Source organism: Prionailurus viverrinus, chromosome D1 (assembly GCF_022837055.1).
Source record: "Prionailurus viverrinus isolate Anna chromosome D1, UM_Priviv_1.0, whole genome shotgun sequence".
Lineage (NCBI taxonomy): Eukaryota > Metazoa > Chordata > Mammalia > Carnivora > Felidae > Prionailurus > Prionailurus viverrinus.
In genome coordinates this window covers 44818115-44840180 of record NC_062570.1, presented here as the reverse complement: position 1 = coordinate 44840180, position 22066 = coordinate 44818115, and the positions used below count along the sequence as shown (strand labels likewise).

The 22066-nt window shown below is 38.0% G+C and overlaps 1 protein-coding gene across 1 annotated transcript in view; it reads right to left on the bottom strand.

Annotated features, from left to right (window-relative positions):
• CTSC (cathepsin C) overlaps nucleotides 1-22066 on the bottom strand; it is a 111991-nt gene that overhangs the window by 51888 nt on the left and 38037 nt on the right. The window contains exon 2 of the mRNA XM_047877121.1: nucleotides 3125-3267. Coding sequence (XP_047733077.1) covers nucleotides 3125-3267 — 143 coding nt within the window. The remainder of the gene's footprint in view (nucleotides 1-3124; nucleotides 3268-22066) is intronic.

Below are 22066 nucleotides of genomic sequence, written 5' to 3'. Positions count from 1 at the left end.
TTTTATGGTTTGTGAAAAGTAAGAGGGACTCTCTCTGTAACCCTGGGGCATTATTTACAGTTCAGGTGTATTTTTGTTCTTCCCAAGTGAAAGCAAAAAGATATTGGCTATCCTTCTTAGCTGAAATACTAAAACTGCACTGCATTGATCAATTATAGTGATAAATTTGCTTTCAGTGGAAATGGATGTTAGTAGCACATGGGGGTTAGGAACAATAGGGTGCCTAGGGATAACAGTGTTATTTATTGCTCAAAGATCCTGGACAAACCTTCACCCTCAGTCGTTCAGTTTTCTCATAGGTAAAATAGGGGTTAAAGGGCCTAGTGCAGGGGATGTTGAGGCCCTGGACTTCATAATCTTTTATTATGGATTTGATGCCCTGAAGGGCTTCTTTATTTATAGGGTATTAATTGTGGAATGAGATTTGGAGGGATCTATTTGAATATTGATGGGAGGTGCACTGTGGATTCTGCTGACATCAACTGAAGATTTTGCCCTCAAAGAGGCTAGTAGCTGATCCAATAGGAACAAATGATCATTGTCCCTGGTCTCAACTATAATGCCATCAGAGACACAGCATAGAAAGATGTTTAATGGTCATTTAATTCCCCTCGTTGGCTATTTTGATTACTACTGTCAAATTATAGAATTATTTTCCCCTTTTGGGAGAAATTCTGGCAAGATAGTTTTCTAAGAAATCTCAGGCCAATAAACTGAGGAACTAAGGAGGAAAAGGGTATGTCTCAAAAGGCCTAGACAAAGGGAATAGGTCCAGAGACCTGTTGACATTTGTTAGACTCTACTTTTGAACTGTTTTTTCATACTCCAAGGCAGGGGCTGCTTTATAGCAGTGGGGTTAAGCACTGAGAGTGTAGTTCTGGTGTCAATACGGGCAAAGATTTCATTCCCAATCTGGAGAGTTGTTTCTCCAAGCTGATTAATAGGGAGAATTGGGAAGAGTTCCTCAGTTCCCAGAGGGGTTCCTGAGACCAGTTCCTCAGAGTTCCATCACTGGGAATTAGGAGGACACTAGAAAGGCTGGTTAGAAGGTGCCTGGAGTGCTGAAATTTGTAACAATTCTTTTTCTAATGCCCTGGCTGTTTGGAATAATAACAGAAACTAGAAGGTTTTGAGATTTATTTAGGGGTGTCCATTTGCCAAAGTTGAAAAAAGAATTTTAGTGGTCTTTCTTTTAGGTAGCTCATCTAGGATGCAAGTAAATTGGTTTGCCATGTTAAGTAAATCTGGAGTGGGCAGTTTTCTATTACATCCTGGTCCTTTTGACTAAGAGAGAAAGATTCCAGTTTAGCTCATCAATAAGCAGAATTATATGCTACCAGGTAGATTCAATATCCAAAAGAAGACAAGAATATTCTTTTTTTTTTTTTTAATTTTTTTTAACGTTTTTATTTATTTTCGAGACAGAGAGAGACAGAGCATGAACAGAGAGACAGGGAGACACAGAATCAGAAGCAGGCTCCAGGCTCTGAGCCATCAGCCCAGAGCCCGACGCTGGGCTCGAACTCATGGACCGTGAGATCGTGACCTGAGCTGAAGTCGGACGCTCAACCGACTGAGCTACCCAGGCGCCCCAACAAGAATATTCTTAAAAGATAATTTGGAGTTGATTGTAATAATCATAAATAGACAGGTTCACAAGACTTCTGTGTGAAGCTTGAATTTTGTTCCTATCAACAGGCTTAGGAAAAGCTATTATAATAGCCCAGTGGAGATTTCCAATGAATTTTCTATCGTGTTGCCCCAAAGTCAGGAGTCTGTTTCTCTAAATCCCCTTCAGGATGTTCCCTTCTGACTAGTTTCATCCAAGGCTTGGCCTGATCCTCACCAACAGGTATGTGGACTAATTGATATAAACCTGAGAAACTAGATTAGTAAATTTCAATAGCTATGCTACATTCTTCTGCAAACTTATGTGGGTCCTCAGTCACTTTAAGCAACTCCTTAACTATGACTTGCATTTTAGCCTTAGTCCAGGGAACATAAGAAATTTGAGGTGTATTTAGATCTTCTGAAGATTTAACTTTAAAGAGGCAAGTTTCAATAGTTTCAGAAGAGGAGTGAGCGGGAGAGATTCAGAGGAAAAGGGAAGTTCAGCAGAGAGAATAGAGGAAAATAGTGCTAAACGTGAGGTCTGAGCATAAGATGGCTGCCATGTATCTGCAGACAAAAAAGTTGGGGTAGGGAACAAGAGGCCTCAGAAGCCATTTTGACTTCTTTCAGTGGTTTGCCCCGGTTAACTTAGAAATGGTATTTTGCAAAGACGCAAACTTAGAGTCCTAAAAACATCTGGAAGTTTCAAGGTACCATTTAAAAATATGCATCCTGTTCAGATGTTTTTTTCTTTTTCTTTTTTTTCTTTGGAACCACAACTTTCTAATTTAATTTTGAGTAGAATAAGTTTGGAGAGAGGTAAAGTTCCCCCACAATGGCCATTGAAGTTCTAAATTACTTTTGGACAACTCAGACTACTTAGTGAGAAATGCACATGAGGAGGGACCATAGTTTTTAAACATGAAACCGGCCCAAGTCCAAGTGAGGGGGGCACCCTCAAAGCATTTGGTGATTGGGATCCCATTTATTAAAGCTTTTTCTAGAGAAAACAGAAACATTTCTAAATACCAGTTTCAAAAGCAGTAGCCTGGTTCCAGTAGGAATCAGACCAAAAGCCAGAACAGTTCCAGTAGGAATTGCCCGGTTCGGAAGAAATTGGACCAAAGGCTGGCGGGCCAGTTCCTAAAAGGAGTCCGACAGAATGCTAGCACAGTTTCAGCAGGAAGAGTCTGATCCCAAACAGGTTGACTGAAGGCTAGCACAATTCCAACAGGTACAGTTCCAACCAGAAGAGTCTGATCCCAAACAGTGGGATTGGAGGCCTGCACATTTCCTCCTGGCACCAGTCCAACAAGAACAGTCTGATTCTGAAAACGAGTCAGACCAAAGGCCAGCATGGTTCCATCAGGAACAATCCAATTCTGAAAAGGAGTTGTATGAGAGGCCAAACTATTACTCGGAGATAAAAACGAAAACAAAAACAAAGATCCCAAACAAAGCCTGAAGAACTCAAACACAAAGCATGGAGCTCAAAACCCAGGAGAAAACTTACCTTCCAACTCATGGGTCAGTGAGAAAGCAGTGAGCCCCATCGGCTCTGGGGGCATTGTCTGATGTTGGCTCTCCAGCCTGGGGGTCTTTGGAGGTTTGCTCTGGATCCCACATTTGATCACCAATATAAACCCTAAAATAAAACTACCAGTTATTTTACGAGTGAAAATGGTCGTTTTGGGGAATAGCAGAGAATTGTAGTCTGGGACAAACAAGCTACAGCAAAAACTTCCTGACTCCATTTTAGTGTGGTTTCCTGTGATAATTTTCACATTTTTTAATGAATTAATTTCATCTTTTATTTGTAGCAAGTTCTCTTTCATTTGGTTCATTTTATCTTTCTTTCCTTAATTAATTAGCATGAATACTTAGCAGCTCATTTTCACTCTTTCCTTTAATAATAAAGGTATATTAGGCCCACACTTCTTTTCTGAGACGAACTGACTGTATCTCGCAAGTTACAGTATGAACAGTGTGAAATCCTTTTTTTCCCCTTGTCATTTAAAACGTTTTAAATTTAGATTTAGACTCCAATTGCCTCCATAGGTTATCTAGGAGTCTCTTATTTTAAGTAGTTAAGTTTCAATTTAACTTATTTTCTTAGATTATATTCTGTAAAATATCAGCACTTAAAATTTTATTACTTTCTTTGTAGCAAATTTTATGGCAGGTCTATAAAAGCAACATATAATATTACATTTTCTTTACTCAAGGCAACTGATATACAAAGTGATTGAATTAAGTCTTTCTGTGACTATAGTTATTTTTTGTCTATTGCATCTTTCAATTCTGAAAGAGTGGTTGAAATATTTTAATGTAACCTAATTCTAATAAAGTTCTTAGTTATCTATTTCTTTTTTTTTTAATGTTTATTTTGCAAGAGAGAGTATGAGCACGTGAGGGGCAGAGAGAGAGGAGAGATAAAATCCCAAGTAGGCTCCACACTGTCAGCACGTATACCAACTGAGAGCTCGATCTCATGAACCGTGACATCATGACCTGAGCCAAAACCAAGAGTTGGATACTTAACCAACTGAACCACCAAAGCACCCCTCTGTTTATTTTTTAATATTCTAATTGCTTTGTAATCTGATACATTTCCATGTAAGTATATCTCTTTGGAACATATTCTTTTTACCTATTCATAGATGTCCCACAATAGCTCTCTCCCCTGGAAATTCTACCTAAACCTGCATCCTCAAAAGTACCTTCCAAAACTTGGTAGTTTGCCAGTCCTGCATATTGCTGTGCTCCAAGACTCAGTTAACTTTGAGTGTTGAGGGAGAGAATGCTTGGGATGCAAATTCACACTGTTGTTGGATGCTTTAGGTTTTTAATTTTTTCCTTCCTGACTTTTATGATTTTAACAAGCCTTCTCACCAATGTAGTGTACGGAATATTGATAAGAGTTATTAGTAGTAAATTAAGAGGGACAGAGGAATTTAATTAAAAGTGAGGAAGTGAGGGGCGCCTGGGTGGCTCAGTCGGTTGAGCGTCCGACTTCGCTCAGGTCACGATCTCACGGTCCGTGAGTTCGAGCCCCACATCAGGCTCTGTGCTGACAGCTCAGAGCCTGGAGCCTGCTTCAGATTCTGTGTCTCCCTCTCTCTCTGGCCCTCCCCCCATTCATGCTCTGTCTCTCTCTGTCTCAAAAATAAATAAATGTTAAAAAAAAAATTAAAACAAAATAAATAAAAGTGAGAAAGTGAGATCATGGAGAGAGGCAAAATGTGCAGGTATAATTCCTTTTTATGATAATGACGACCATTTATTGAATGTCTACTATGTGTAGACACTATGTACATATGCATACTGTTTAATCCCTATAGCAGCACTATAGGGTAGGCATTATTCACTTCATTTTAGAAATGAAAGAGTGTTTAGAGCACAGAGATTAGGTATCTTGACAAATACCATGCATGTTAGTAAGTGGCTTAATTAGAAAGTTGGGCTGATTCCCAAAGTATGCCTGAATCCCACCACTCATTTTTCCCCCACTATACCCATTGCCTTATTTGTATGAAGATTAAGAAGAAATTCTGAATAAATGGTTATCCATAGATTGTAGAAGTATAATACTTAACCACAAAAATTGCATTTGTTTAATAAATATTTGTTCAGCATAGTACTAGTGCTGCAGTCACTAAGCAAGAAGAAATGATGGTGGAGTAGGTGTTTTGGGAAGAAAGACAAATAAAAGTTGACATTAAAGGAGTAGAGAAGATCACCCAAAGCAAGTCCATAGACTACAGTGTGGGCACGGATAGTGAGCAGAGAAAGGCTGAAGACAGCTGTTATAATAATCACCAAAATTTAAGGAATAAGCTCAAGAGAAAAGTTCATGAAGGAAAAATTAAGAGAATCACAAAGTGGATCAAGAAAGATAATAACATTTTGAAAATCAGGAAGAAGAAATTTTGAGTCTAAACTTTAATGAGTGGATTTTTGCTTCACCTATCCCTAAGTTATGATAAACAGTGGCTTCCTCTTCCAACACCATATGCAAGTTGGTGTTCCATTTCTTGGGCTCGGGGCAAAGACTCTCAGATCTTTGGGAAACTGATCAGAAACCTGGATAGTCCCCAAATCCTCTAGAAAACTGAAGGCTCTGAAATTAGAGCATGGCTACTCTTGATGGACATTACTATAAGCATTGGTTCATATTTCGTGGTTTTATGATATACAGATTGAGTAATATCTTGAACCTAGTCAGTTCCATTATACCATTACACCACAATATGGCACATACTGAGAATTGCTTTAAAAAAACGAATTTCCTGGGGTGCCTGGGTGGCTCAGTTGGTTAAGCATCTGATTTTGACTCAGGTTATGATCTCACCATTCGTGAGTTTGAGCCCTGCATCAGGCTCTCTGCTGTCAGCACAGAGCCCGCTCCAGATCTTCTGTCTCCCTCTGTCTCTGGCCCTCCCCTGCTCATGTCCTCTCTCTCTTTCTCTCTCTCTCAAAAATAAATAAACATAAAAATAAATTTCTTACATAAACTTATTTATCATTGGCCTCTCCTTATAAAAGGATACAGGGGCATCTGAGTGGCTCAGTCAGTTGAGCCTCTGACTTCGGCTCAGGTCATGTTCTCTCAGTTCACGAGTTTGAGCCTCGTGTCGGGCTCTGTGCTGACAGCTTGGCCTGGAGCCTGCTTCAGATTCCCTGTCTCCCTCTCTCTGCGTCTTTCCAGCTCATGCTCTGTCTCTCTCTCAAAAATAAATAAACATTAAAAAACTCAGTTAAAAAAAAGGATACAGACACATTACCACAGTTTGACTTTTCTAGTTGCTTAGAACATGAATAAATAGGAATTATTGTGATATGTTTGAATTTATTTATTGATGTTTTTTGAAAAATTTATGTTTAGGCAACAGACCTGTTGCATAAATGCAAGAGCTAATAAAAAAGCTCATCTGCTCATCATTCACTTGACATGTCTGAAAGTCAAAACAAAAGTATTTCATTTTTGGGGTACCTGAGCAGCTCAGTCAGTTGAGCATCTAACTCTTGATTTCCACTCAGGTCATTATCCCAGAGTCCTGGGATCGAGCCCTACATTGGGCTCCATGCTGAGTGTTAAACTTACTTAAGATTCTCTCTCTCTCTTGCTCTCCCTTTTTCCCTCTCCCCAGCTTGTTTTCTCTCTTTCTCTCTCTCTCAAAAAAAAAATTCATTTTCTGTACAATGTGAAGTGCAGCAAGACTCCATGTTGAAAAAGACCATAAAAACAACTTCATATCATTCCTAATTTGGCTCAATTGAATCTGTTAACAGGAAACAATTGATTTAGAGGTATTTGTTATATCTCTACAGACAGAGAAAATTATCTATTTAGAGAATCACTAAGATTATCTCTTTAAAAAAATTTTTTTTTAATGTTTTATTTATTTTTGAGACAGAGAGAGACTGAGCATGAGCAGGGGAGGGGCAGAGAGAGAGTGAGATACAGAATCTGAAGCAGGATACAGGCTCTGAGCTGTCAGCACAGAGTCCGACACGGGGCTCGAACTCACAAACCACGAGATCATGACCTGAGCCGAAGTTGGCTGCTTAACCGACTGAGCCTCCCAGGTGCCCTGCTAAGGTTATCTCTAACTGATAATCCAATTTGAATGAATATGTTATTTTTAATAACAAAAATATTCAAAATTTTACCAAAGTATTGACTATATTAAAAAAAAGTGTCTTCTGAGGACCAGTAAAGCCAGGTTATAACTGTACCACTGCTATTAACTCACTTGCAGAGTTTGAGGAGATCAATTCAAACTATCCCTGTGATTTCTCCCATGTCATATTAGTAGTAATTGCCCTACTGACCTTACTTTGTTGTTAATGAATTTTGAAAAAGGTGAATTCATTCAAGTAGTATTTATTAAGTGTTTACTGTGTGTCAAACTTTGTTCTAGCACCAGGGGTTGGTGAAGAACATGCCAAATGAGACCCCTGATTTCACAGAGCTTAAATGTAAGCCAAGAATAATTACAGTCACATGAGGATGAGTACCACAACAGTAAGATTTGGATATAAAGATGATGTATGGTAGCTTGGGAATGCAGGGAAGAACTCTCTGAGGAAAATGACATTTCAGCTGAGGTCTGCAGGATAAGAGTTGTATATGCCAATAGCATTCTAAGTAGAGGGAGAACATATGTAAAGTCTGAAGGAATTTAAGGAGGTGTGTGAGGTTCAGAAAAGCAAATACAAAGAGTGATGGGGAAGAAGTGAAAAATAATGGTTATGAAAATACACTGAGACATGGCTAGTGAGAACATAAACTGGTTTAACATTTCAGAAAACATTTTGGTAATATGAAATAAGAATCTCAAAAAAAAAAGCCAACAACATTTCTAGCCTTTGACTCAAGAATCTCACATCTGGATATCTATCCTATGAAAAATCATATGAAATACAGAAAAAAGTTAGGAATAAAGATATTCATTAAAGTAGGGGTGCCTGGGTGGCTCAGTTGGTTGAGTATCCGACTCTTAATTTTGGCTCAGGTCTTAATTAGTAGCAGTGGGATGCCCTCCCCTTCATTGCCACCTTCTTCCTTTATTATTATTAAATAAAGTATATTATAACAAATGTTTTCTCATATTATTGCTCACCTCTGGATCTAGATCACAGTTGAGGAACTCTCAGAAGGTATCCCCATTTTATATAAGGGTTACTGGCAAATCAGTCTCATGTCCCTCCAGAGAAAGATATTATCTTCATTACCCTGAAATATCGCCTGGGAGAAGAGGGAAAGATCTCACCTTATTCTGATCAGTAAACAAATCTGTCATTTCACCTGTAGGGAGACAGATTTCTGGTTTTCATGGCTTTTTGCTGTGGGAACAACCTTGAAAAGGTAGTCCACAACAAATGTATAGAAATGCTGTGGAGAATTGTCTGCCCAAAACCCCAATGACTATTATTTTTTAATTATTTTATTGCTAACAATTCTTTTTTTAAAAAGCCTTTTTTTTTTTTTTTTTTTTTTTTTTTAGTGATGCCTACATCCAACGTGAGGCCCCAACTCATGACCCTGAGATTAAGAGTCAGGCTCTTCCAAGTGAGCCAGCCAGGCACCCCACTGCTACTAATTCTTAATGCTGTTTTAGCAAGAATTACTATAATGAGTACATGATATTCATAGTTGAGTGGAAAATGGAAGTTGACTACATAGTGACTCAGACTTTTCCTTATCAAAACTATCAGCCAATCTAGGGAAGTTTCTGCCACTAATTAGCTATCATAATTTCTCTGGGCTCTATTTGCTATGAAGTATTTTTTTTAAGACTAGTTGGCTGTCTAAACTCTAATTTGCTTTAGATTCCACAATTTTATTATTCCATATATAGAGGCAAAAGAATTTAAAAAACTCTACAGCTTAGTGAATAAAAACATCTTCTTTATCCATTCATCTATTGATGGACATTTGGGCTCTTTCCATACTTTGGCTATTGTTGATAGTACTGCTATAAACATTGGGGTGCATGTGTTCCTTCAAAACTGCACACCTGTATCCCTTGGATAAATACCTAGTAGTGCAATTGCTGGGTCGTAGGGTAGTTCTATTTTTAGTTTTTTGAGAAACCTCCATACTGTTTTCCAGACTGGCTGCACCAGCTTGCATTTCCAGGGAGACAGAGAATCTTAAGCAGGCTCCACGCTCAGTGCAGACCCTGATTAGGGGCTCAATCTCATGACCTGAGATCATGATCTTAGCCAGAATCAAGAATTGGACCCTTAACTGACTTAGCCACCCAGGCACCCCTAAAAAATCACTTCTAACTTCACAGTTGGTTAGAATTATTTTTTCCATACAACCTCTTTAACAATAATAGTAGAAATAGGAGTGAAAGGGGTGCCTGGGTAGCTCAGTCAGTTAGGAATCCAACTCTTGATTTTGTTTCAGATTGTGATCTCACGATTTGTGAGATTGAGCCCTGTATTGGGCTCTGCACTGACAGTGCACAGCCTTCTTGGGATTCTCTCTCTCCCTCCTTCTCTGCCCTGTCCCACACTCTTGTGCTATCTCTCTCTCTCTCTCTCAAAATAAATAAATAAACATTAAAAGGAAAAAAGAAATAGGAGTGACAAAGGGATTCATATTTGGATAAAGCCCAGAGAGAACATCATAGCAGGGGGCCCCTCAATTGTGGGAGTTTTCCTGAAAGCTAAAGGGAAGGAAAGGGGAAAGCAATATGAACAACATTGGTCTTCATATTTTTTCCAAGAAACTTCCTATCTGCCTTCAAGAATTTACAGTTCTTTTGAGAAGAGTGACATGAAAAAAACCCAGCAATAATAAAATGAACTGTATATATACAGGATTTCCAAATACAGACCAAATGAAGTTCTTTTATGGGGTAAAATGCCACAAAACACATGTAAATGAGCATTATGTCTCATATTCAAATGCATGGTTCTTTTTCACATGTATGTATTAAGAAGTCTTATTTTGATTAAGATGCAAATTTATGTAAAGACATATACAGAAATACAAAGAATCCAGTGAAGAAATAGGCAAGAGACATAAACAGACACTTTTCCGAAGAAGACATCCAGAGGACCAGTGGCACATGAAAAGATGCTCAACATCACTCATTATCAGGAAATACCAATCAAAACCACAATGAGATACCACCTCACACCAATCAGAATGGCTAAAATGAACAACTCAGGCAACAACAGATGTTGGTGAGGATGCGGAGAAAGGGGGACACTTTTACACTGTTGGTGGAATGCAAACTGGTGCAGCCACCCTCAAAAACTATATGGAGGTTCCTCAAAAAATTAAAAATAAAGCTACCCTATGACCCAGAAATTGCACTACTAGGTATTTATCCAAAGGACACAAAAACACTGATTTAAAGAGAGCACATGTACCCCAATGTTTATAGGAGCACTATCAACAATAGCTGGATTATGGAAAAAGCCCAAATGTCCATTGACTGATAGATGGATAAAGATGTGGTGTATATATTATATATATATATATATATATATATATATATTATATACATACATATATATGTATATATTATATACATATGCATGTATATACATACATATACATATATATGTATATACATATATATGTATATTTATATATACATATATAAAGAGATATAGATATATATATATATATAATGGAATATTACTTGGCAACCAAAAAGAATGAAACCTTGCCATTTGCAACAATGTGAATGGAACTAGAATGTATTATGCCAAGTGAAATAAGTAAGTCAGAGAAAGATATCATATGATTTCCCTCATATGTGGAAATTAAGAAGCAAAACAGATGAACATAAGGGAAGGGAAAGGAAAATAAGATAAAAACAGAGAGGGAGGCAAACCATAAGAGACTCTTAACTATATAGAACAAACTGAGGGTTGCTGGAGGGTATTGGGTAAGGGGATGGGCTAAATGGGTGATGAGCATTAAGGAGGGCATTTGTCGGGATGAGCACTGGGTGTTATATGCAAGTGATGAATCACTAAATTCTACCCCTGAAACCGTTATTACACTATATGTTAACTAACTTGGATTAAACAGGAAGAAAGAAAGAAAGAAAGAAAGAAAGAAAGAAAGAAAGAAAGAAAGAAAGAAAGAAAGAAACATATGTTAGCAACTAACTCTAAAGGTAGTGCTACTGAGATGGCGGTGAAACACAGATTGTCAATGACATTAAGAAACTCATTTGAACGGTTATTTTTATTAGAAAAGGTAGCAAGGACTATTGCACTCCATCTTTGAGAAGCAGCTGTTGGCATTCTCTGCCCATGAGTCAGGAAAACTAGGTTTCAGGCCAAATCTAACTGCTATCTAGCTGGTGATCTTGGGCACGTCATTCTGTTTCACTGGGTGTGCCTTGGTTTAACTGTTCTGTGCTAATCAAATGTGGCTTGGAATGATTAAGAAAGAATATTTTGTAATGATGAAAGTCTCTGAATTAGATTTAGGAAGATAATTCCATTACATAAAGACTTACCGAAATTACAGCCAATTGAAATTTGGTTATTTGAATTCTACTGTGAAGAGAAGAGCACCTGTTATTTTGCATATTTTGCATTAATTTTTAAAAGATACAATCCTTGTAAAAACCTGATATAGGTATAACAATGTGCACATTATCAACCTGTAGACAACCCACAGCTTCTCAGGGGTGATGTTGCATCTGACCGAGGTCAACATCCAATCTCCATGCCCTTTCATTATAACACAGCCTTATCTGCCCAATTTTTTATCATATAAAAACACGAGGAAAGTTTCCTGTCTTCCAACACCTTAAAAATCTAACATTACCATGAGCATTTACTTCTCTCTGCAACTTATCCCTTGGGAAACTATAACAGCTCAAGAAACATTTATGTTATTTAACAAATGTGTCTTCCATTAGAGAAAGCTTCAAAGTCAAAAAGCTAAACAGTTTCACAGATCTCACAAAACCAGAAGACCAGCTCTCTCATTTTTTGGTGCATAATTTTTAACTTCCTTTCTTTTGAAACCAGAGCATCTACCACTGAAATACATACTATCATTCTTTGGGGTGGACTGTGGGATGTGAGAGGGGTTGAGGCACTCTAGAAGGTGGGGTAATGATTCAAAGGAACAGTTGACAGATACCAGGGTGGTCCTATAAAAGATAAAATGGTTTCTGTAGCTGCTGATAAAACTCTCACGTGCTCAGTCAGAATACATATGACACCGAAACCCTGTACTAATTTCCCCTTCGCTTATCTTTAACACTTGCTTCATTTTTTCTTATTCAAACAAAAGGTTTGAAAGAAAGGAGTAGAAGGTTTTTAATGGAAAAGCGTTTTAAATCTTTTGAGTCTTGCTTTCTTCTGTCTAAAAGTGGAGAATTGGACTAAGTTTATTCTTTTAGTTTTGACATGCGGCAATCACAGTTTTAAATTTAGAAATTTATTTTAGGTGAGGATTTATAAAACATTTGAAAACATTTCACACTTTTAGGGATAGACAGAAATAGGCTTAATTCTTCTAACATGGAAAGCACCAAGGACTTACAGGTTTTTCTGACAAGTTAATACAGCTAAATAGGTGAATACCACTGTAAGAATTGTCTATTACTTGAATGTAAACATGGACATCTCTGGAATGTGGTAAGGAGAGTTGGGGAGGTTTAATCCACAGAAAACTTAACCAGATGAGAGAGAAAAACACAGGACTATTTTCAGTTAACTTTGCTAAATAATAACAATAACAATAATAATAATAATAAATAACATTAGCATATTTCATTGTCATATTAGATAAATAATAACCCAAGCACATGTTTACCAACCCTACATCTTTTGTCTCTCCCCATTCTGACAAGTTTCCCAAAATCTATCAATCTGTATACTCATCCCTGTCCATCTTTGCCCCTCATTTATCCCTTATTCCTCAACCTCCACTGAAGAGAAGGAAGAAGGAGAATATGAGTTGTTTTTCTCTCCAGGTTTACCATAAGCTCAGTGAGGGCAGTGATTGCATTTATTTTATCCTGCTGTATCCCCATTAATTAGCAATCACTTGCTGAATGAATAAATTGGTATCCCTTCAAGCTGAAATATGGGAAGGACTGGTAGAAGCTTCCTTCCCCAGTGGAAAACTGAGAGCCCTGTCTAATCCTCAACTTCCTGCTTTTGGGCTTCATGAATAGAAGGTTTCCCCTGTTTATGAGAAAGAAATAAGGGCAAGGCTAGCACTTGCTCTAATTGTCAAGTTTGAATTCTCACTCTTTCTGCTCCCCTCAGGGCTTTTCTTTTCTGCACAGCTATAAATGATTTATTTCTCCCAGGGAAAAGACATAAATTTAACAGGGCTATTTAGTGATTGCATTTCAATCTTCCCTTTGAACAAATATACATTCTTCATTAATAATGAAAGAAAATCCAATAGAAAAATGAACCAGGGATATGAATTAGCAGTTTAAGTGAAATAAAAAAATTTAGATTCTTACCAATTAATTCAATATGCAAATTAAAATGAGATATTTTTGCCTATAAGAGTGATAAAAGTGTAATAGATTGAGCATATCCACTTTGGGTAAAGACATGGAGAAATAGATACTTTGCTGTATTTTTGATGGGCACAACAATGGAAATAGCCTTTCTTAAGAGCAATTTGACAATATCGATAAAATGTAGCACTTTAACCCTGCAATTCCATGGGTTACGGGTTCATTACAGTATTGCTTATAAAAGTGAAATGGTGTGGCGTGCCTGGATGGCTCAGTTTGTTAAGTGTCTGACTCTTGATTTCAGCTCAGGTCATGATCGCACGGTTTGTGGGATTGGGCTCTACTTGGGATTCTCTCTCTCCCTCTGTCTTTTCCCCTCTCCATTCTGTTTCTCTGTCTCTCTCAAAATAAATAAATAAAAATTTTTAAAAAAGTGAAATGGTGAGTAATAGAAGGGTGACTAAGTAAGTTAAGGAAAATCCATACTAAGGAATATTTTTGGAACTGTTCAAAAAAGAAGACAGAGCTTTAAATACAGACATAGAACGATGGCCATAATGATATAAAAATAAGTTACATGGTAAAATAATATGTGTAACTTCATATTTGTATTTACAAATAAATAAATTGTGTGGGATAATCAGAAAAATTTTAACAATGGTTGCTTCGAGGTGGAGATGTGTGTGTAGGTGTGGGGCCATACCAATCCAAGTGAGGACTATTTATAATATTCTAGGAGGCTATGATATTTAATACCTAAATTTTTAATTGTAAACTCAATAGAGAAAAATTTTAAAGCAAATTTCAACCTTACCTCATTGAAAACAATTGTTTTTATGTTTCTGTGTTCCTTTATCCCCCCTGCATTTGTTATTTGAGTACTTTGCACCATGTGCTTTGCTGAAAAACTACAGTGGATGTGCTAGCACACTTGCCCACACTTGTGCAGGTGCATACATACACATACAAACACACACACACTCTCAGGTTCTTGCTCTTATAGAGCTAACAGGCTTTATCTGTGTGCATATATGTTTTTCTTCACCATAGCATAGAACTTATATCTGCTATTATTTTGCTTCAGATTATATCTTATTATGAACACAATAGTTATTATTTTGAATATTCCATCAAAGAGAAGCCATGAAATATACACAGTTATTCCCTATAGTTAGACATTTAGGATACACACACACACACACACACACATATACATATATATACACATATACATATACATACACACACCCTTTCTCAGTTAAGGGAGCTGCCATCTAATGAGTTGTTAATATCTACATAGACATTTGAGGCTTTTAAGAAAACTACAGATAGGATCCCAGAGATGTCACCCAGTATTGCTCTTATTGCACAGAATGGAAACAGTGACATTGATACCTTTTACTTCCTGTTTACCTCCTATTAGCCAAGCACTTTCCTATATGCCTCTTAATTCTCAAAATAAGACAGTATTAGTATCTTTATTTTACCAATAAGAAATTTGAAAATTGAAAATTCAGAGAAATTTTGTAAGGAGGGTATAATTTATCACCACTTAAAAAAAACCTTTTAAATTTCCTCTTTTGAATGAGGAACTTGATTAATGCTTGCATAATCATCATGTTTAATCCTCCAAAAACTCCAGCAAAATATATATCTTTATCTCAAATTTACATTTGAGAAAATTCAGAAAAAACAAAGTATAGGTGTATCAGGGACTAAATTGGTAGACAGCTAATAAGAGTGTCAAGCAACACTAGTAAGTGGTGCCATCTCACAGTGAGAGTAGACGAGTAGACTCATCCATTTACACCCCAAGCACAGGGTTGGGGGGACTCTCTGTTGCAAGTTTTTCTCCATTACTGTTACCACAACAGTGGCCATCTCAGTTCTCCTTAGGTAGGTTCAAGTTCTTCTTCCTCCTCAATATGTCCCCAGATTTCCCTTTCCATTTCATTGAAACTGGAAGGATGAAAAGACAGCAGGACCAGGGACTTCTGAGGTATTTGATGTACAGGGAACAAAGGCAAAGGCGAGGTAAGTTTAATGGAGAAGCTGAAAATAAACTTATTTTTGACATTGCATGGTGATAAGATCACCTCTAAATAAAAACGTCTGTTACTTACACAAAACACCACATATTCTGCCTCTGAAAAACTCCCTAAACTAAGAACAGGGTTTCTCCCTGCCAGAGGCCATAGCCTAGAATGTGTGGTCTTTCTCTTTCTCTTCCACAGAAGCCATGTTTTTTTTAGTCCACCAAAGAGAGTTCAAACTGCTTCCCCACAGTGTCTGGAATCTTGGAGTTCAAACTGCACAAATTCCATTCTTAAAGGACACTCTTGTTAATCATTTCAGTTGTGCCTAAGATCATTTCAGTCCATTTCACTCCCCCAGAGTCAGGAGAGTAGTGGTTATGAGCATAAAACTTCAAGTTAAAATATTTCTGACTGTAATAACCAGTCTGTCCCTGACTAGGTTTGGGCAATTTATTACACCTCTCTGAACTGGTTTTTGTAAAATGACAAAGCCAATATTATGTTTTTCATTACATTATTGTGAAGAGTAAGTGTAGCTATGCAGCAGCATCATTGTCATCATCATTATTACTATCATTGTTTTATAGATCTAAAAACCTTTATAGATTCCGTGTTGGGTTATACTGCCCATTCTTTCTGAACCTCAGGTTTAGACATTTCTCTGAAACCTTGACTCATTTCTTACCTCCCTGAATTCCTTGAGTGTACCCCAGGTCTTTTGGTATTTTTCTAGCCTTCAGAGCACATTGTTTTCTTTTCTTTTTTTTTCTTTAATTTTTAATGTTTATTTTTGAGAGAGCTAGACAGAGTGCAAGCAGGAGAGGAGCAGAGAGAGAGGGAGACACAGAATCTGAAGCGGGCTCCAGGCTCTGAGCTGTGAGCACAGAGCCTGATGCGGGGCTCAAACTCAAGAGCTGTGAGATCATGACCTAAGCCAAAGTCAGACGCTTAACCGACTGAGCCACCAAGGTGCCCCCACATTGTTTTCTCATTGCCCCTTGATGCCTGGATAGCAGTTGTCTGCTGAGTACCATCTGGACCAATGAGAACAACCCTGTTTCTTGCACACCAGCCAGGATAAGTTTCCAAGAGACATTTTTCTATTTTCTATGTTAAACTCTCAACCAGAATTCTAACTCTATACTTTCAAGCTTTCCCCAAACGTTAAATGTTGTCTTTAGTTTAATATGGCTCAGGAGTGATTTATATGAAAATTCTCTGGAAATTACAAAGTACTATAGAAATGTTGAAAATGTTGGGGCCCATGGGTGGCTCAGTTGGTTAAGCATCCGACTTCAGCTCAGGTCATGATCTCATGGTTTGTGGGTTCAAGTCCCACATTGGACTCTGTGCTGACAGCTCAGAGCCTGGAGCCTGCTTCAGATTCTGTGTGTGTGTGTGTGTGTGTGTGTGTGCGCGCGTGTGTGTGTCTGTCCCTCCCCCACTTGTGCTCTGTCTCTCTCTCAAAAATAAATAAATGTTAAAAAAATGTTTTTAAATGTTGAAAATGTTATTGTTTGTCTTCTGGCAGCTGTTAGTAATTGTTACCACAAAATTCCAATCATGAAAACTAAAGCATTAAAAATCACACACATTTTTTTTTTAAATTTTTTTTTTTCAACGTTTATTTATTTTTGGGACAGAGAGACACAGAGCATGAACGGGGGAGGGGCAGAGAGAGAGGGAGACACAGAATCGGAAACAGGCTCCAGGCTCTGAGCCATCAGCCCAGAGCCCGATGCGGGGCTCGAACTCATGGACCGTGAGATCGTGACCTGGCTAAAGTCGGACGCTTAACCGACTGCGCCACCCAGGCGCCCCTCACACACATTTTTATTTCTTCTATATTTTTGCATGTAAAACAAACAGAGATACATTTTTACTTATATTTTTACTTCTATTTTTACTTAGTGTAGTTTCCTTTTCCAGAAATTTGAGGATCTATGCAGTGTGTCTTTCAAATCAGGCTCTTTAGCCTTTTATTTAGGAATAAAGTTAAGTTTATGTAAAATGAACCGGATGCAGAGAATTTTTTATTAAGTATATCAGTTTAATTAGTTTCTATTCATAATCCTAAATTTATTAATCAAGTGTTGGCAATCTAGGATCTTTAGAAAATTATTTGGATGAATAGATATATAATTTATTATTTATTACAGAGCATTTTTATTTTATTTTACTTTCATCATGATAAGTGTACTCTTTACTCCCCATCACCTGTTTCACCCATCCCCCCACCCACTTCCCCTTTGGTAACCATGAATTTGTCTTCTATACTTAAGAGTCTATTTCCAGGTTTCTCTCTCTCTCTCTTCCTTTTGTAAATTGATCAACTGTGGGGGATAAGCTTAGGAATCACCTGGGCTTGCACTAATGGGTTAACAAGGCATAAAGAAATACAAAGGCATAAAATGCTCACACCTGAGTTTGGGTAAATCAGATTGGCACCCCAAGAATAGGGGGTGTAAAGGCACCCTGATAATAGGGAGCGGCAAAGGTGCCAGGAATAGGAAGGTGCAAGGGCACCCCAAAATAGAGAGGGGGTGCAGAGCCCCCAGAATAAAGAGGGAGAGGCAAAGGCCTAAAATAGGAACAGTGCAAAAGTGCCCAATACATAGGTATATGAAATAAACAAGATTAGATATTCAGGGTGAAAGCACCCCCAATTTGGTACTATAACAGAAAAGCTACTTTCACAGGAGGAAGGGCCAGGTTAGGTAAATTGGTGAATTGGACTATGGACAACTGCGCTGCAGGCAAAGCAGCCCAGAGTGGAGATGGTTAACGAAAGAAAAGGTGCCTTATTATCCTCAAGGTTATTTCTCCTATTTACCCCATCCCCTAGGCTAGCTAAGATAAACAGACATGCTGCCTCATGTCCACTGTAAACAACATTCCTCCTGACTGTCCAGCGCCCAGATTTTGTTTTGTATTAACCTAAACCCCTAACCCCAAATATCCTCAAGACCCCCTTTCCCTCACGTCCACAAGTTAATGTTCACAGATTCATCATCTCTTTGTTCATGTCCATCACCATGTTTGTAAACCTTTTGATCCTAATAAAAACAGGGCAAGGACCCTTATTCAGGGCTCTTGTCTTTCCCTGGACATTAGCCATCGGTCGCTTTCAACGTTTTATTTATTTTTGGGACAGAGAGAGACAGAGCATGAACGGGGGAGGGGCAGAGAGAGAGGGAGACACAGAATCGGAAACAGGATCCAGGCTCTGAGCCATCAGCCCAGAGCGTGACGCGGGGCTCGAACTCACGGACCGCGAGATCGTGACCTGGCTGAAGTCGGACGCTTAACCGACTGCGCCACCCAGGCGCCCCCCATCTGTCGCTTTCAATACTGCATCCCACTCTTTTGCTAGACAAGAGAGAACTTTAGAAACAGAGTGTATGACAAATTACTTAATTAATTTTATATTTTTAAAAGTTTATTTCGAGAGAGAGAAAGACAGTGTGTGCAAGGGGGGGAGGGGCAGAGAGAAAGGGATAGAGAGAATCCCAAGCAGGTCCTATGCTTTTAGCATGGAATCCAACATGGGGCTGGATCTTAGGAACTCTGAGATCATGACCTAAGCCAAAATCAAGAATTGAACACTTAACTGACCGAGCCACCAAGGCACCCCTATTTTTTTCTTGAGAGAGAGAGAGAGGGAGAGAGAGCAAAAGCATGGGAGATGGGCAGAGGGAGAGAAAGAGAATCTTAAGCAGGGTCCACACTCAGCACAGAGCCCAGTGTGGGGCTGAATCCCATGACTTTGGGATCATGACCTCAGCTGAAATCAAGAATCAGATACTCAACTGACTGAGCCACCCCAGCGCCCTTCCCCCTTTTTTTGTTTTTAAACCTTTGCTCATTTGTTTTGTTTCTTACATTCCACATGAATGAATCACATGGTATTTGTCGTTCTCTGACTTCTTTTGCTTACCATGATACTCTCTAGCTCCATCCCTGTCATTGCAAATGGTAAGATTTCATTCTTTTTTATGGATGAATAATATTCCATTGTATATCTATACCACTGTATCCATTCATCCATCAGTGGACACTTAGGATGTTTCCATAATTTGGCTATTGTAAATAATGCTTCAATAATAGTAGGTGTGCATGTATCCCTTTGAATTTTGCATTAGTGTATTTGTATTTTGGGGGGTAAATACCTAGGAGTACAATTATTGGACCACAGGGTAGTTCTATTTTTAACTTTAGGAGGAAATTCCATACTGTTTTCCATAGTTTTCATTCCCACCAACAATACAAAAAGTTCCTTTTTCTCAAAATCCTTGCTAAAACTTGTTTCTTGTGTTATTGATTTTAGCCACTTTGACAGGTGTGAGGTGATATCTCATGGTTTTGATTTGTATTTCTCTGATGATGTGTGATGTTGAGCATCTTTTCATGTATCTGTTGGCCATCTGGATGTCTTCTTTGGAGATATGTCTGTTCATATCTCCTGTTTATTTTTCTGTTTATTTATTTATTTTGAGAGAGGGAGAGGGAGAGGCAGACAGAGGTAGAGAGAGAGAATCCCCAAGCATGCTCCACACTGGCAGCACAGAGCCTGATGCAGGGCTTGAACTCACAAACTGTGAGATCATAACCAGAGCCAAAACCAAGAGTCAGATGCTTAACTGACTGAGCCACTGAGGCACCCCTCTTCTGCTCATTTTTAATTGGATTATTTTTGGGTGTTGAACCACATAAGTTTTTTTAATATATTTTGATACTAACCCTTTATTGAATATGTCATTTGCAAGTATCTTCTCCCATTCAGCAGGTTGACTTTCAGTTTTGTTGATTGTTTTCTTCCCTACACAAAACCATTTTATTTTGATGTAGGCCTAATAGTTTATTTTTGCTTTTATTTCTCTTGCTCAGGAGAAATATCTAGAAAAATGTTGCTATGGCCGATGTCAGAGAAATTACTGCCTGTGCTCTCTTCAAGGATTTTTCTGGTTTCAGGTCTCACATTTAGGTCTTTAAACCATTTTTTGTGTATGGTGTAAGAAAATGCTCCAAATTATTTCTTTTGAATGTTGCTGTATAGTTTTCCAATACCATTTGTTGAAGAGACTCTTTTTCCCATTGTATATTCATTCTTCCTTTGCCAAAGATTAATTGATGATACAACTGTGGGTTTATTTCTGGGTTTCCTATTCCAGTGATCCATGTGTCTCTTTTTATTCTAGTACCATATTATTTTGATTACTACAGATTTGTAATATAACTTGATATCTGGAATTGTGATACCTCCATTTTTTTTTATTAAATATAATTTATTGTCAGATTGGTCTCCATACAACACCCAGTGCTCATCCCAACAGGTGCCCTCCTCAATGCCCATCACTCACTTTCCCTTCTCCCCCACCCCTCATCAACCCTCAGTTTGTTGTCAGTATTTAAGAGTCTCTTATTGTTTGCCTCCCTCCCTCTCTGTAACTTTCTTTCCCTCTTCCCGTCCCCCATGGTCTTCTGTTAAGTTTCTCAGGATCCACATATTAGTGACAATATATGGTATCTGTCTTTCTCTGCCTGACTTCACTTAGTATAATACCCTCCAGTTCCATCCACATTGCTGCAAATGGCCAAATTTCATTCTTTCTCATTGCCAAGTAGTATTCCATTGTATATATAAACCACATCTTCTTTATCCATTAGTCAGTTGATGGACATTTAGGCTCTTTCCATAATTTGGCTATTGTTGAAAGCACTGCTATAAACATTGGAGTACATGTGCCCCTATGCCTCAGCACTCTTGTATCCCTTGGGTAAATTCCTAGCAGTGCTATTGCTGGGTCATAGGGTAGTTCTATTTTTAATTTTTTGAGGAACCTCCACACTGTTTTCCAGGGCAGCTGCACAAGTTTGCATTCCCACCAACAGTGCAAGAGGGTTCTTTTTTCTCCACACCCTCTCCAGCATCTATAGTCTCCTGATTTGCTCATTTTAGCCACTCTGGTGTGAGGTGATATATCAGTGTAGTTTTGATTTGTATTTCCCTGATGAGGAGTGATACCTCCAGTTTTGTTTCTATTTTTCAAGACTGCTTTCACTATTCAAGGTCTTTTGTGGTTTCATACAAATTTTAAGATTGTTTGTTCTAGTTCTATGAAAAATGTGGTTGATATTTTGATAGGGATTGCATTAAATGTGAAGACTACTTTGGGTAGTATAGATATTTTAACAATATTTGTTCTTCCAACCCATGAGAATGGAATGTTTTTCCATTTCTTTGCATCATCTTGAATTTCTTTCATCAGTGTCTTATAGTGTTCAGGGTGCAGGTCTTTCACCTCTTTGGTTAAGTTTATTCTTAGATATTTTATTGTTTTTGGTGCAATTGCAATGGGATTATTTTCTTAATTTCTCTTTCTGCAGCTTCATTATTAGTGTATAAGAATGCAACAGATTTCAGTATATTGATTTTGTATC